Raw genomic sequence first — 16,891 nt, forward strand, 5'->3', positions numbered from 1 at the left:
AGCTGAAGAGGCCCAAAGGAAGGGGCCAAGGCCTCTGGGGCCACAAAGAGGGACAAGGGCCCCCAGGCATGCTCGGAGGGCCTTGGGCACTCACACGGGCACGCAGGGCTGGCCAAACTCGAAGGGGCAGAGGCGTCCGGTCCGCCTCATAGGACCGAGGGCCTTCGACTCAGTCCAAGAGAAACTAGCATTTGCAATGCAATAGGGATCGCATTTACGCGAGTTTCGACTATTGACATTGCAAATAACAATGCCTTTTATTTTTGTTTTTAAAACAAATAAAAGGCATTGTCATTTACAATGCCAATAGCTTAAACTCGCATAAATGCGAGACCTGTTGCATTGCAAATGCTTCAAAGTCTTTAAAGATGGACAGGGCTGTGACTCTCTGTAAGGCCCGTAGTGGAAGAGTAGACACTTAGAAGTCTGACCACTGTCACTGAAAGACTTTGGCATTAGGGAAACATCTTTCGCTGCTCAAGCTGATGCCTGACATATCTAACCATGCGGGGCTTATGCTCACCTTTCAATCTCACAGGACTACCTGAGAAATTTCATAATGTCCCTATTTCGTCCCTTCCCATTGTATTTAGCCTTCTCACAATTGCGAATTAGCGAGGTAGAGGCAGGAGTTACCTGGAGCAGGATAAGTCACTTTTTGGCATAAGTATGGATCAAGGACTTCTGTAAGGTGGTGAGAGTATGGTCAAGGGGGAAATAGCAGATAGCATTGAGAGGAATTGGACAGGGTGTTACCATCGATGTCGGGAGGCGGGCAGTAGACCTGATATATATATATATATACACACACACACACACACACACACACTGTTTTTTAAAGACTCAGGAATTCTATCTTTCAGATAATAGCTGCACTAAAGCCAAAAAGCCTCTATACCAGGGGTCTCCAACCTTTTCATAACGAGAGCTACTGCTGATTGATGAAAATAGTCCCAAGCTATTACGGACATTGACAACTATTACAGTAATGCCAAAGACAATCACAAATGTGGCCACACCCTGCAGAAAAATTAGTGGCCACACAGATGTATGTCACAATACAGAGTGTTGCGAAAATATTATATCCAGAATATTGACTAATACTATATCAAGAATGTACATAATAGTTAAGTATAGGTATACACACCTAAACTCCACATATACTTTCCTTGAAGATATATCTTCAAGATAAATAGATTTAGAGTTAAGATCGTAGATAAAACTATACTTGTATACCAACTTTCATGATACTGTTGTAGTCTGTACGCTGCATGCAATATTTTGGCTGGATGAAATTTCAAATTCAAAACACCAACCACCCAGATACATAAGACGGCGTTACTAACAGCAATGTCAGAAAAAGCTTTCTCGTAATAACTACTGAAAAGTAGGACAATGATATTGTATTGTAATTGCATTTATATAGCGCTTACTACCCCATACGAGGCATGGAAGCGCTTTGCGCGGGCAGCATTCTGCTCTGGCACCCAAGGTTGATGGTAGTTCAGTGTTACTGGAATAGGTTACTGTGTTAGAAATTGTCATCCTAAAATAGTCAGGTAACCAGGAGGAAAAGGGGGATATTAGATGCGGCTCCGAGCTTTTATCTGCTGTCAAATATGATCCTTTCAAAAGTGCTCGACGATAAAAGCCACAGAGACCAAACGTGAAACTGAAAAAGTGTCAGATCAAGTTGCCAAATGCAATTGTTCCTGTATTACCAAAACCACCTGGTTCGTGGCACCATTTGGCATGCCGGGGTTTAACATTCAGAGTCCCCTCAGTCGTTGTAAACCTACATACATTATTTTTGGTCGTCTTTTGAGACCAGCAACCTAATCCTTTTGTACAAGGAGAGCCACAGCTGGCTGCAGACAAACAGATGAGGCCTGGCTGAAATTTGTGTTACGGCGGTGTAATTAGGATAATTTTACATTTTCCTTATTCAAAAATCCCCAAAACTATGCATTTACACAACATTGTGTAATTACATGCTGTTCCATGCAAAGATTTAACACAAGCTCTCAGGAACAAAACTAACTACAGCACGAGAGGCTCTTGTTCACGGTGCGGTTTTTCCCCCACATTTTTTTGTTGTTGCACAAAATGTATCCTCCCATCTAAAATGGATGCAAGGATGCATTGCGAACTAAAGCACAGCGGCGAATGGCAATATTGCATTTTACGTAATTCTTCATAATTTCACCCCTCCCTCCCCACTCCCAATATAGATCTGACAGACTGCAGAACTCGGACGTGTAATACAAGAAATCCTCCAACTGAGGATCACTCGCTTTATCAGGTACTGGACTCAAACTCCTTTAGAAACTGTCTCAAGCAAGATCAGATCCTCAGACTCTCGCAGCTCAAAGTCGTCCGATCCCAGAATGCCTGCACTGATCTTGACTGCCCAGAATCCCACGACATACCTGTTTTTTTTTTATTCATGGCACATCATTCTCACCAGCCGCTACTTGTACAACCTCATTGGTGAGCTCCTTACAAGGGATGGAGTCCCCCCCCCAGAGCGATCACTCCAAGTGGAATCCTACCACTCACCAACAAGAGTGGCCTGGGGTCGTCTGGGTCCAGAATTATCAGGTCCACAAATTCCAGGACTGAAAACGCTGAATCGAACAATTCTTGGTTGGGAGACACTCAGATCTGTTTTTACCAGTTATGGATGCACAACCACTGAAACTGCTGCAGGGGCTGGGTGCAGGAGCATAGCCCAACACTCGCCACAACGGAGGGGAGTATAGAACACACACAACAGGCACAGGTGTGAATGCACACACAACATATCCAGAACCTAATCAAAACGCTGATGCCAAGGGTAGTGTACTATGCTCTCAGAACACAAGCCCAGACATAAGCACATAAGGGCAACCCTCCCACTGACATTATCTATTGTTTCCAACAGGTAGAAAATGTCTGCAAATTTGTCTGTTATTGAGGATAAACACAAGGAAAACAATCTATTTATCCCCGAGTCCCCATACTTATACCCCCAAACATGCTGACATTTTGCGTGGGATACATGGCACAATCTGACATTCTTGCCCCATGGCATACCTGCTCCAAATTCCGGCAAACTTAATAGGTTGCCAAGCAGTATTTTTCCAGCTTTATCCTTGCCACCGACCCTTACCAGGTCTGGTATCTCAGTGGACTAACACATCCACTCTAAGAACCTGCATTTAACCTCTTGGTTTCTGCTTTCGATAAAATGAGTACAAGGGAGTTGTGAACATTAAACTTCTGTTATTTACTTTACGGGTGAACGTGCAAATACACATTCATTTATTAGGATTATTGCCTTTGTTCTTTCTCAAATGTTGTATCCCTTATAAACTCGGCACTTTTGGAAGAGGTTTACATTTTTTAACTACCAATTCTGCGAAAAGTTCTCGCATAATCTCTGTAACCCTCTTACTGTGCTATCCTCACCCACAAGTGCATGGGTCTGCAAATACAATCAAAGCCCAGTGGTCTAAGAAGTAAAATGTTTGAGAATCCTATGGGCTTTTTCTATTTCCATCCTTCATACTCTTTGGTTTAAATTTTAGTTTTATTTGAATTTTTAATTGCTTTCATGTTGGTGATCTTGCAAATTTGCACGATTTGTTTATGCATGCAACACCCTCGTCACCACAGAGTATCCACTCTCTGTATTACTGCCAAGAGGGATCTCGTAGAGAACTGTTCTGGGAATAGAAGCGGCACCGCCAGAAAAAAGAATCTAAACTATTTACCAGAGGGAAGACCTCCCCCTGCTGCCTCATTAAACTCATTCCAAGACTCTTACCTCTAGCCGAGTTCCGCTCCTGTTAGTCAGGCCCGAGTCTGCCCTATTAAAGCAGACAGGTATTCTGTGGCAAACTGCATTTCCACAGGAAGCAATATAGAATACTCATTAGCTGCAACTCATGTGGAAAAGTAGTTTGATTACTGCCCCTCTGCTTAATTGTACATCCCATTAGGCCAGTCAATTCCAGATGGACCTGGAGGTGAAGAAAGACAGCAGACACGTGTTTCGTCTTTAAACGACTTTTTCAAGGTTGTTGATAACAATGAACACACAAATATATAATCTATATACATCTATCTATTTATTAAAGGGAAAACAGAATTATGGTCGGGTGCTATTTCTCAGACCCCCATTTCCCTTACAGGGAATAATCCATATGGTCCACTTTAATTCATGTTCTGAGAAGAATACATATTGAGATGTAGAAATCCATACACAGTCTTTAATTTCCAAAACTTTTTTCTTCACTTAAGATATTATTCAAAGTTCTCCATTAAATGCATGAGTTCCACAGCCAACACCTCTTTTCTCATAATGATTAGACCTATTTAGTATAATCCAGATCATACAATGAAGTATAATGTGTTATTGCAGAGCAGCCGTGCCTCTATCTTGTACATAAATTAACAAAAGGAAAATTGAATTATTGCCCGGGCTATTTCTCAGATCCCCATTTCCCTTACGGGGAATAATCCATATGGTCCACTTTAATTCATGTTCTGAGAAGACTACACATTGAGAATAGATAGAAGCACGGCTGCTCTGCAATAACTCATACTACATTGTATTATCTGGATTATACTGAATATGTCTAATCATTATGTGAAAAGAGGTGTTGGCTGTGGAACTTATGCCTTTAATGGAAAACTTGGAATAATATCTATAGTGAATAAAAAAGGTTTTGGAAAATAAAGACTTTGTATGAATTTCCTCATCTCAATGTGTATTCTTCTCAGGAGAACGCCGAGTGCAATCATCTTTGTTCCCCACTGACCTGTGAGAGAGAGTGTGTGTGTGAGTTCATGTTAATTATCTTAATTGTTATCACCAGCTTTGAAAAAGTCATTTAAAGACAAAACACGTGCCGGCTGTCTTTTATATGAGACTCTAGGTTGCTCTGGGAGTTATTGCATGTATGTTATATGAGGAAGTTTTTACCGCGTATGTTGTACACAACTCTGGTGGCATGGTGTCATTAGCCCATTGAGCACTATTGACGTGGATTTGTTGCACCTGTGTATTCCTACTTAAGTGCAGAATATCTATACAACTGCCACCAATTTTGGGTTTACGGAAGGGAAAGCCAAGCACTCTACTAAACACGTTTCATCGCCTGCAGTTTTATCACTGGTTTGGTTGAAAGAGCAACTCTTGTTGGTGGAAACAGAAGAGCGTGCCAGTGGGAACCAGGAACAAAGGAATAAGAAAGGATCCCAGGGAATGTTGTTCCAATGACTGAGAAGAGGTGTTCTGTCTGCAATCATACTGGACAAACAGGACCTCCCAGATCAGCCCAACCAACTATCTATGAGAAATCATCAGTCTTTAGTGAAAGGCAGAATAGAAAGCCATTGTGTGGCTTCCTGCACGCAGTATGGCTCTCTAGATTCAACCCTCGACAATCTGTCACCATTACAAAAGCTGAACTGGGGAAACAGGTGAGATAGGTTCACAACATCAGAGAGCTAGACTACAGCCCGTGGAGTAACTTCTCTGAAGGTTATTCTGAGAATGTAAACATTGCAGAGTGCAGTAGCATAATACCGCAGCTGGAGAGGTGGGTGAGGCTGTACATACAATTCAGCTTTTTCCCCACATCCCCGGCTCATAAATCGACTGAAATTTACCTGGTGTTACAGGTTATGACGTTTCAGTGCAAGTGGGGAGGAGATGTGGCCCTGCGGCTACAGTGGCATGCCTTTGAACTGGGGGGGGGGGGGGGATATGGTTTAAATTCCATCCTCAGCTCAACATTTTGTGACCCTGGACAGGTCATCGTTCCTTAAAAGTAGCCTGATTCTCTTATAAAGTACTCCAATGCCCTTGGCCAAGTTCGCACTATACATTAACAAATTCCAGAGCTCTAGGTTACAGTTACTGTGTAGAGTGAATCTTTGACGAAGAGCATCCCATAGACCCTTTGGTGAACTCACCGGCCATGCACAACCAGCAGTGCTGGAAAACTTGCTGCTCTTAGGCCATCCTGCAATGGGCACCAAACCGGTGGGAAATACAAGGCAGCAGTGCAACTGTACCTCAACAAAATGCCGCACGTCCCCCTACAAAAATCATACTTCAGTTTTTGGGGGAGGGCACACTAGGATATTTGACTGAGCACCACCTTGCCCTTACTGACATCAATGATGCAATTTTCAGGCTAACTGATTGACTCTTTCTCAGGCGGACCCCTTGGCTTTGTCCATCTCCCTTCACCCCACTCATTTTAGTGGTCTATAAGCAGGGCTTTAAGTGGGCCGGATCTCACCGGGTCTGAGCACCGGCAGTTTCTTTTAGAGGGTTTCGAAACGGGTCTCTATAGGGCTCTGTTTTGTGCCCTGATACAGGCGGTCCATTTTTTCCGTACTGCAACGACCGCAGGCACATCGATGTGCGCGTGCTCACACTTCTCACTAGTGGAGAAGTTACGGCATGACGTCATGCCAGGTGAGCGTTGTAGGAGAAGGGAAATCCTTTAAAGAGTCATTTTCTCCCTGGATTTCCCTTCTCTTTTTGAAACTCAGGAGCAGCAACATCGCCGTGGTGTCAGCAGGGCTTTAAGTGGAAGCTTTTTCAATATTATAAACAACAAGCTTTAGTTGCTGCATATTTGTCTCATGCAACTAACAACCATTGACAAAGATAACAGTCGGCCTTGTTGTAGGTATGATGTTACTTGTAGTATCATATCTGGATGCAATGAAACTGCAAAATACAACTCAGGCGGCACACTATGATAAGCACAGATTTTTAGCTTATGTGTTTTTAAGTAAGACCCTTAATTACATTGGCCACGCCCCTTTGAGAGACTATCCAGTTTTTTCATCCCACTTAAAGTCCTGTCTATAAGAGAAGCTCAGCAGCAGACTTTGCAATACAGGTTAATCACAACTGTTCTGCCAGAGAATGTGTATGTTCAGCAACATCAAAAGTGTAGGGTAGGGGTGCAGTCCATCACAGAGGTTGTGTTACATTTCTGGGACTTGATAAGCAGGTTGTCATCTGTAACGAGACAACACCCTTTAACTTACTCATATGATCCCTCCCAAATCAAAAGGACATCGTTCAATGAGGATACATACCAATGTGTGATGCGATCCAGCTTGGCCGCGGCTCACGTCCCGCCGCTGGATGTGATGGTCTGAGCTGGAAGCGAGTGTTGGTGACTGCTCAGTAGGAGAATGCTGCAAGAAAAAAATACTTATTAAAAAGGATTGAAACCATACACTCCACGTATGCTGATATACAGTTTGTCTGCTTCTCTGGAAAGCCCATAAATTAGTATATTCATAGACTTAAACTGTGCCCTTTAACGTACATTTACTGTTGTATCAATAGGTCTACCTCAAATGAGCCTGGGGTGCTAGCTTCTGTTCGATTATACATAGGAAAAAGAATTTGTGACCAATTACTTCAGCTCAGCAGTCAAGCCACGCCAGTGGGGCGGTCTCCTGCTATCGCTCCCAATAAAGGAAAGCAGCAGTGGTCTTATGCCCACCGTGATCAACATCCCAAGATCATACATACTCAGTACCCACTACCATGTGGACTCCGTTTTGAAAAAAGTGACACATACACTTTCCGAGAAGGCAATCAAATAGGGCAGGTTAAAATAAGGGGACTTTATTACCCTATCGACTGCTAAACTCAACCTGCAATCACCACAACAATTGCTGCATGTTGGCAAAGCAGACATCCAACTAAGAGTTTTTTATTTTACAAGTGAACGGTTTATGAGCGCCCCATTGAGCCTACTAATAACCGGGTGAAATCAGGAACCAAGGGTGAAGAGGTTTAGAGCTTAAAAAGACAAACAAGAAATCCAGCAGAAAGGCCATGGAAATGGTTGCTGTTATTCTATAAACAAATTTTACGGCAGGTACTCAGTAAGAGGTTTTGAACGGCGAGGGTGTAACTCCGATATTGGCACCTTTGGATCACCTTTTATCTCCACCATCCCCTGCAGATACTGCTAAGAAACATGCCTGCTGTGTTGTAGTCTGAAGGGTGAATTGTAGGAACCTTGTTTTTTTTATTTCCGCAGGGAATACTAGGGCTGCACCCCTTCCAATCCTGAAGCTACTGGTAGTTTGTTTCAGCAGTAATATTTTTCACTCAAATTTGCTTTAAAGCAACTGGCCAATCCCCCCAGTTAGACCAAAATGTTGGTGGAAAGCATGGCAAAAAGGAAGTAATTCGTATAAACAAACCAATTTGTGACATTAAACGATCCCTCAAAACAAAAAAGAAAATAGAAAAAGGATTAAAACTGAAACCAGCTGGGAAAAAAAAAAAAAAGGTAAATCTGAAATCTTTCAGATTTTCAGTCCAAATTGCGAAAAAAATAAGAATTTAACCAGCAGCATTCAAAGGAACCACCTGAGTGTTTGGTGCTGTTTGCATTACAAACAGCAGTAAGTTGTGTTCTCTAATCTATAACAACTGCCTACAATTTATTCCAAGACCTCTCTTCCAACCTTGTGTGCCAGAAATTCTTCCGGGTTTCCCCTCTCCTTTCAACTACTCGTATTCCAGAACTCCAAAAACTGCTTTTCCAGCATCCATCTACTACGCTTAGGTCTAGGTCAGCAATTTTGAGCATTTCTCCGTTCATTAAGGTAAAAAATGCATATGTGCACATTAAAAAAAAGCAAGAATCCTGTATGTTAATTTATGCTACATCTTACCAGGAAGTTGAGGGGGTTGACTGGAAGGTTGGACGAGCAGTTGCCGAGGCCTTTCCCTGAATAGCCCATCACGTACAAGGCAAACTCATTATGGAATTTCATTGGACAATGCAGCTCCACAAACCCGTGGCTGATGGTACTTGGACCGTTGTTCACAAGCTAGGAACAGAAGAGAGAGAGATCTTGTTACCAAGTATTAGTGTAGGTCAGTAACCCACACCCGCTCAAGCAATCAAAGTACCCCCCACCCTCCCCCAAAAAAGCATACTGCTAATCTGTGCAATGAGACAGACATTCAAAATCACAAAATGTTTCCAACGTGCCATTTGTGAAAACGTAATAGAAAATTGATCTTGTACAAGGTCATTCGACGCTCTGTTCAATTTACTGATAGCTTTAAGGTCCCAATAATAACTCTCCATTCATTTGATTTGCAGACAAGGTTGCACTTTATGTTGAGATGTAGCCTCTCATCACGGAAACCCTAAAGTAATTCTATTGTTTGAAATCAAACATAAAGGCGCTAATCGTGTGAGATGCATAGAACTGAATGCAGTCCATAACCATTCATCTAAATCTATCATAACAGACATTTGAGCAGAAGGGACACCTCGCTAATACAGATTTGAGGTACAATTATCACTGGCACCGGAGATCCTTAACGGTGGTCTCTTACTCCGCGCGCAAGACAAACACTATAGTAGAAGGTACCTCCACCCACAAGATACAACCCTTTGAAACTGTTGTCCATTCCCCTTCTGCCTGCAGGTGGGTTTCTTGGGGTCACTAGAAGGAATTAAAACCCTTTTTTCGAGACCCTCATGCATGGAAGAATGTTGCTCCAAATTCACAACTGTGTCCTCTCTCTATCCGCTTGTCTAACAAAGTGCTCAGGAAAGAAAACATTCTATGTTGATTTAGATACAAAAATAACAAACAAATAATGCTAGTTATTGTCCCATAACCTCTATAAATCCCTTTCCCTGCAGCCTGAGACCAGAAGTCAAGTGAGTGTTAATAAGCAGTTATTGACTGATTCCTGGACCTTCTTGTGCAGTAGCATTTTCAAGAGCAATTGTGAAGTGCTAATATTTCCAAACATTGAGCCCTCTATACGTACTCTTTCTGTGGCCCATCATCTGACAGCTCTAGACCAAGGGTTGGGAGGGTTCCAGTGTTTTTCTTAAACACCTCCATCACTTACCTCATACACGTGTTTGACTGGTGGGCCCAGGTCTTGCTCCTTCGCAGGCTTCCGGTTTGGCTTCCAGTTGGACAGCGGGAAAATAACACTCTCTGGTTTGGAAATGCTGGTGTGGGACAAAAGGAAGGAGTCAGAAGATCTCTAATAAATTTGCAGTACATGGAATGGACTTCTGCGGACTAAAGTGCAAATGCTGAACACAGCCATCAACACCCAACAGTTTCCTGCGTTCGCAACCAAAGAGTGCCTTTTTTATTTTGGTGGCTAACATATGCTCCAATATGAATACAGTTATGGTAATTTCTGAGGTTTGCCCCCCTTTAAGTAACAATGTTTTTCAATTTGATACATTGTAAATGCCAGCATTTCGATTATCCTGCTGTTTCACAGTATTCCAAGAGGGCTTTTTACGTTTTGTATCCTGTTTCATGCGAGCATTTACTCGGTCATATATGGTACACTGTAATACTCTCAATATGTAATATGCACACAATGAAAGTGATGGAAATAATTATGTTAATGCCTTGAGAACCGTTGCCAGGTCATACTGTGCTGGCATTTGACTGCAGTGGCAATGGTTTAATAAACAGCACCCCAAAAGCAAGGGATGCAAGTGTAGGCTTACTTTGTGTTGTAGGAATCGGTGAAATATAGATATATATCTATCAAAACAATACCCTTTCAAGCATAGAGTGACGCCTAAATTATGCAAAAAAGTAGAGAACGCTGGGTAGTTGCCAAGTTTAGGTGGAGAGCATCTCATGTACAGAGCACTCTCAACACCAGTGACACTCTAAATTTGCTCAACTCAAATGTCCGGGCTGTACTCAATAAGGGGAGGGAGCCAACAGGAGACAAATGTATTACTAGAGTGCAAAGGTTAAATTCAGTGAAGCAAAGTTTGTGAAAAAAAACAGTTTACTACCTCATGTTTTGCAATTTACTAATAGTAACAGCGTTGGTCAGAGCCATGAGACCTCTTCAATGTGATTTTACTTCATTCATTTAAATTCTTGCATACCGGTTTTTGTTAAACACTATTTAAAATGACTGCTCGTAGTGAAAAGGTCAGGGCATAAACCATTTATGTGGAGTGTAGTATGCTAGGTGTTGCAGGTATTTAGGGAGGAAAGAGACGGCATTGCCCACTGGAGATTTCGCCTCTTGAGTCGAGGCCTCCCCAACACTTGACTGTAATAGGCAGCATTATTCTCAGCCCACATTAATTTATGCAAAAATTATGTTTGCGAACTTTTACAGCATAAAGTGCAGTAGTATTAAAACCCCTATTTCACAGTAGCCCATGAAATATGGGAAATATTGCACAGCCCCTGTGAACTGTAGGGGTGATCAACATAATCGGGTCTGATGGCTCCGCAGACTAATGCGTCCACTGTAGGAGCCTGTGTTCGACCTCATGGTCACAGATTCAAATCCCGGTGGGTCCACTCAGCCTTTCATCCTTCTGAGGTCGATACAAGGAGTACCACCGAGTTGGGTAACAATAAACATCTGTTATTCAGTACCAAGATAACCTTCTGGGTGAATGTGCGCTTTACAAATGCATGTTATAACAGCCATCCTAAACCACTCTGCAGAGTTTTGTTATTCGTGATTCAACATTCTTCTGACGAGCGTTAAAAAAAGATTAAACTGGCAATTCCAGTAAGAGCCCATTGTTAGCCGCACTCAGAGAACCGCTGCGACAGTCGCATCATTCTACGGACAGAACGTGTTTAACAAATTAAGAATGCTTTTCCCCCTGAAATTTGACATGCTTATCTACATTTATTTATTTATTTATTTAGTTACGTAATTTTTATAGCGCAACAAATACCCTGGGGTGTCTCGGCGCTGTGGAGCTACTGGGGTCAGTCATCCTCTCACTGGTTAAATAACCACGTTTTTAAGAGCCTGCGGAAGCTCATAAGATTCGGGGCAGTTTTGATGGAATGTGGCAAAAGATTCCAGAGTTTTGGGGTGGCCACCAAGAAACGTCTATCTCCCCAGGTGGCCGTTCTTGTGCGTGGAACAGTGAGGAGGTTGGTATTGGCCGATCTTAATTGCCGTCTAGGAGTGTATGGCTGAAAGGCTTCCGTCAGGAACCTGGGTCCTATGCCGTGTACTGCCTTATATGCAATGCAGAGGGCCTTGAATTTAATGCGGCTCTCTACTCTCAGCCAGTGGAGTTGACGAATGCCAAGAGTGGTGGAGTTGCGGCGAGGAATGCTCTGGAGAATCCTGGCTGCCGCATTCTGGATGGATTGCAGCTTTGTTATGACACGCTTCTGGGTATGGAGAAAGAGAGCGTTTCCATAATCCATTTTGGAGAAGACTAAGGTAGAGACCAGAGTCTTCCCAGCTGAGGGAGGGAGATAAGGGAGCAGCTTCTTAATCTTTTTCAGAATAAAGAATGAAGACGACACAACCTTGTTTGTATGAAGGTCAAATACCAACTTGCTGTCAAAAATGACTCCCAGGTTTCTGGCTTTTTCCACTGGGACAGGTGGATAGCCGAGCTTTTCCGGCCACCAGTTAGAAGACCATTCTGGAGAGAGTTTTCCAAAGATCATAACCTCGGTCTTGTCCGAGTTGAGCCTAAGACAATTAGAGGCCATCCAGGTACTGACCTCAAGCATAGCTCTCTGGAAGTTGGCTGCCACAGTGCAGCCGTCCTTATGGATGCCCAGGACCAGCTGGGTGTCATCTGCATAGGATGTTACTGTTTTCACTATGAAAATAGCTCAATTAAAAAATATATCTAATAAAAAAACATAAGAGGTAACATGCATAATATGACCCTACACTGCAATCTCAGGGCTCGGATATATATATATATATATATATATATATATATATATACACACAGATTTGTGCTGTCGGTCAATATATAATAGAGTCGTCGGACTAAATATTTAGTTAAGCATAGTCCTCAGATGACACTTATAAAACTGCCAATACATTTTTTTTCTAGAGTCATGAAGGTACTCTATATATGTAGGGAGTCCTAAAATCTTTAACATGAGTAACATCAATGTGTAGCTTTCAGTGAACCAATAAGGAGGTGGAATTACCTTGTCCAGAGTCTTTAAGACAGCAGAAGCTTGTTCTTAGCTCACCTGCATAAATCTGGTAACCCTGCGCTATTTACTCTTGAAAGAGTCGCTCCCTCCAGCCATGACGACGAACAACCGGTAGGATAACTGGAAACCTAGCTCTAAGTACACAGAGGCCTTAAAGACTCTACACCTCAAGTCATCATCTTGTTCCGCTTGTTCATTCCCAGCCATGCCCTATTCCCTCTATACGAGTTCTTTGGGCTCCTTTTAAGAGTTTTGAGGCGAGCAAGGGGTGGTATGCAGCTCTGTACAAAGAGGGCCAGGATGACCATCTGCCACAGTGGCTTTCCCCGGTAGGCTGCAGGCTACTTTCAGAGCAGGTTGGGAAGCCACGACCCAACCATGACAGTCCTCGAGACAATTTTAGAAGCGTCCTCCTGCAGCGCGCGGCTGGTTACAACTGTTTTTCTAGGGTTAATTTCCATTTTCAGTCTGGCTCTCTACACAAATGACATCCTGTCATATGCGGGGGCCCGGTGCTTGGAAAAATATTGTCAAAACCAGTTAAGTACAGAAAGAGTTATGAGCAAGGTCGAGAAAAAGAGGTGGATTTGGTGGCATTGTTCAGCGTCTAACATTTCATTATTTACTACCCGAAATGAACAAAAGTCTTCTCACTTCTAACCTAGTGACGCCTCTTGGCACATCAGTTAGACCTACAAGTGACAAGAGGCTGGACTACTCACCCATACATAGACATGGTGGCGAAGGCTTGGACGTCCAGGGAATAGGCCACCATCTCACTTTTCGAGTTATTCTGGTTCTTACTGAAAGGAGAAATGCCAAATAATTCATTAGAATGGATCACCTCACATACTATCACACTAAGAGAACAAGACCAACGACCAATTTCACCTCCACCTCGCAGAGGGCCCCTCAATCATTGGGCAGAAAACTTTGCATGCTGAATCTCTACTCAAATGTAAAATGGAATCTCTACTCAAATGTAAAATGGAAGCTTAACAACAAGCCACACACTGCACAGCAATCAAGAGGCAGTTTAATTGGATTGAATTCTGCTGTGGTCACTACAGAAATTGTGTTTAGGTACATTACCAAGCTAGAACTAGATCCCCCCTCCTCCAGTACCACGGTCAGCCCCTCCATTTTGTTTTCTAGCTCCTTGGGAAGTGCAGAGCCAGTATAACACATTTGTGCCCTGCACCACCGCCCGCTTGGGCTCCTGCAGTACTGACCTGTGGATCTGGAAGTCAAACTGGATGTTCTTCTTGGAGTCCTGCAGACTGGGCACAGTGAATCGCAGTCCACCCCGCAGCTGCAGTGAGTTGATCAGGATAAGCAAGAAAGAACGGAGACAAGAAAGAGCAGAGAAAGGGAAAAGGCAAAATAAGAGGTGTTGAGCAACAGAGAAAGTAAAGATTGAGAACAAGAAGAATAAAATAAGGGAAATGATACAAGGAGCGAAGAAAAAGAGGCCAGGGAGGCAGAAAAACAGATTCAGGAACATAGGGATGACGTAAAAGGGAGAGATAGGAGGAACAACAAGCATGAAAATAAGAGTTTGAGGAGAGAAGGCATATCGAAACGAGTGCGAGGGTGAAATCAAGAAGACATGGTGAATCAGAATGTGAGAGGAAAACAGTCAAAAGGATACCAAAAGGGAAGGAAGAGGAAGGGAGGGAAAGGTGGAGAGGAGAGCATGGCATGGGTCAAATGTTGGGAGAAGGAAGTTAAAAGTCGAAGAGGAAGAGAGGAAACCAGATAACAAGAGGAGAGAGAGAGAGAGAGAGAGAGAACAAGAGTGGGAGGCCAGGAGGACAAGCAAATAGAAGCGAAAAAAAGTGCCCAATCAATGAGAAGTCAAGAAAATTGCAAAGAAGCAGGTAGGAAAGGTGAAGAATGGTAATGAAGAGACGGTGACAGAGGCACACGGGAGAAGAAGGGAGTGAGAAAAATAGTAAGAGATGAGGAGAAAGGGGAAGAGATAGAATAAATAAAAGGGAGATTAGAGTTGAGGGGCAAGAGAGATGTAGCAAGAAAAGGACAGTGAAATAAAGGACGAGACAGAGCGCAGGGGACCGAAAAATATAGGACAGACAAAGTGAGCGGATAAAAATAAGGATTAAAGGTAGTGATGAGGTAAGAAACCGTGAGAATAGCGGAGATAAGAAATGTGAAGTGAGATGGTAAGAGGAGTGATGTGAGCGAGGGGGAGGTGGAGAAAAGAGATTATATATATAATTAATGACTGGCTTTATAAGCATACAAAGTAACGTGAAGGTACGTCAGGCCTAGCTGCAACTCTGGAATCTAGTCTGTCCAGGAGTTTCTGCTCACAGCTGGCCCACAGCTGCCTTAGGGGGAGGGAACGGGTTAGAATTGTCCCCACCCATGCAGTCAAGATACTTTAATGACGTGGTTGCACGAAAGACGGACGGAGGGATAGAGGGTGGGCGGCGCAGCAGCTAGAAAATGGATGCCGCGAAGACAGACGACCATTGTGGGGCAGCAGAGGGGAGGTGGGCTTTCAGAGACAGTCCAAACACACGGCCCGTCTCAAAACATGTGTTCGAGATATGGGGGGGGGGGGGGAGGGAAACAGACCTAGGATGGAAGGGAGGGAGAAAGCCTAAATATCCGCGGGTCTGCTGCGGGTCGGTGTAATGGAGGACAGTGGGATGAAACATTCGTCTACAGCTTGCGAGGGAGGGAGTACGGCACAGAAGATTGAAGGCACTGGGGTCAATGTAGAGGGTCAAATCCTCAAGGTCAAAGATAGAAGAGGGTCGGCAACTCAGGGCGCACGCAGACTGCGCGGCACGTGTGAAACGAACACAATATTTCAACTTTTGAGCACACAGTGCAGCACTGCCATGAGCACCAAAGCGTCTGCTTCCCCCTCGCAAGTCTGTAAATAATTAAATGGGGTTTTTCTCTGCATATTTAGAAGCCTGGTCCATAGCTTCAATTAACTTTTTGGGAGAGGGAATCGTACAGTTCCACGTCTATAACTCTGGAAGACACTCCATTTTGTGTTAACTGCAAATACTTGCATGCCTAAAATTATTAGGAGTAAATGATATTGGCAGCACACAAAAAAGGCTGGTCCGATGTTAGGCGAGGTGCCAGTCAATCTCGCTCATCCTCTTTTCCCAGATCTGAGCACACAACAGTAAATCAGACCCTTTAGCTCTAGTCTGCATGCAGGAAGCTTTGGGTGGAAACTAGGGACACATTAAAAAGAAACTGAACTGGCTGTCACACAGGTGAGGATACCGCTAAGTCTCGCTCGGGGGTAGAAGACAGGGTTTAAGCACACTGCAATCTTGGGAGGCCTATACAATCCTGTTTATATTTTAGAGGGTTTGGGATTTTAGCGACTTGAAAAAAAGGGTATAAATATGCTGTGTTTGGATGCCATGGGAGCTTCAAACATCTCTCACAAGGAACAAAGACGCACATGTAGGTTAACACTCTGCAGACCCGACAAGGAAACTTTAATTGGTCTAGGATCAGGACACGATCATGTATATTGCCCAATTAAAGTAAAAAAAAAAAAAAAACACAAACAAAGCGACCAGTTCATGTTAAACAGGGGACTGATTTACAAGACTAGTGCTTGAAACCGTAAAATCACAAGGGCCAGCGGAGGAGTCACGGGGTAGGTACTGAGGACAGGCAACCATTTCATAACATCAAGCTGCCCCTCCCTCTACAATCACACCTTCTTGGAAATCCGATGCAATCAAAAACGCTTCTGCCCCTCAGGTGTTTGCACACACCCAAGCTGCACAAAATGGGTTGTGGGTGGATTTATGGAGAGGCAATGAAAGGTTGGGGGACTTGCCCAATGGCTTTACTCTTTCTACCCCACAGGCTAACAGTACCAGAG

The 16,891-nt window shown here is 43.4% G+C and overlaps 1 protein-coding gene across 1 annotated transcript in view; it reads right to left on the reverse strand.

Annotated features, from left to right (window-relative positions):
• ITGA5 (integrin subunit alpha 5) overlaps positions 1–16,891 on the reverse strand; it is a 285,403-nt gene that overhangs the window by 33,884 nt on the left and 234,628 nt on the right. Inside the window, exons 22-26 of the mRNA XM_085654764.1 lie at positions 14,235–14,314; positions 13,725–13,805; positions 9,920–10,025; positions 8,716–8,874; positions 7,111–7,212 (exon numbers count right to left, since the gene is read on the reverse strand). Coding sequence (XP_085510890.1) covers positions 7,111–7,212; positions 8,716–8,874; positions 9,920–10,025; positions 13,725–13,805; positions 14,235–14,314 — 528 coding nt within the window. The remainder of the gene's footprint in view (positions 1–7,110; positions 7,213–8,715; positions 8,875–9,919; positions 10,026–13,724; positions 13,806–14,234; positions 14,315–16,891) is intronic.

The sequence above is a fragment of the Triturus cristatus genome, chromosome 4_1 (genome assembly GCF_964204655.1).
Source record: "Triturus cristatus chromosome 4_1, aTriCri1.1, whole genome shotgun sequence".
Classification (NCBI taxonomy): Eukaryota; Metazoa; Chordata; class Amphibia; order Caudata; family Salamandridae; genus Triturus; species Triturus cristatus.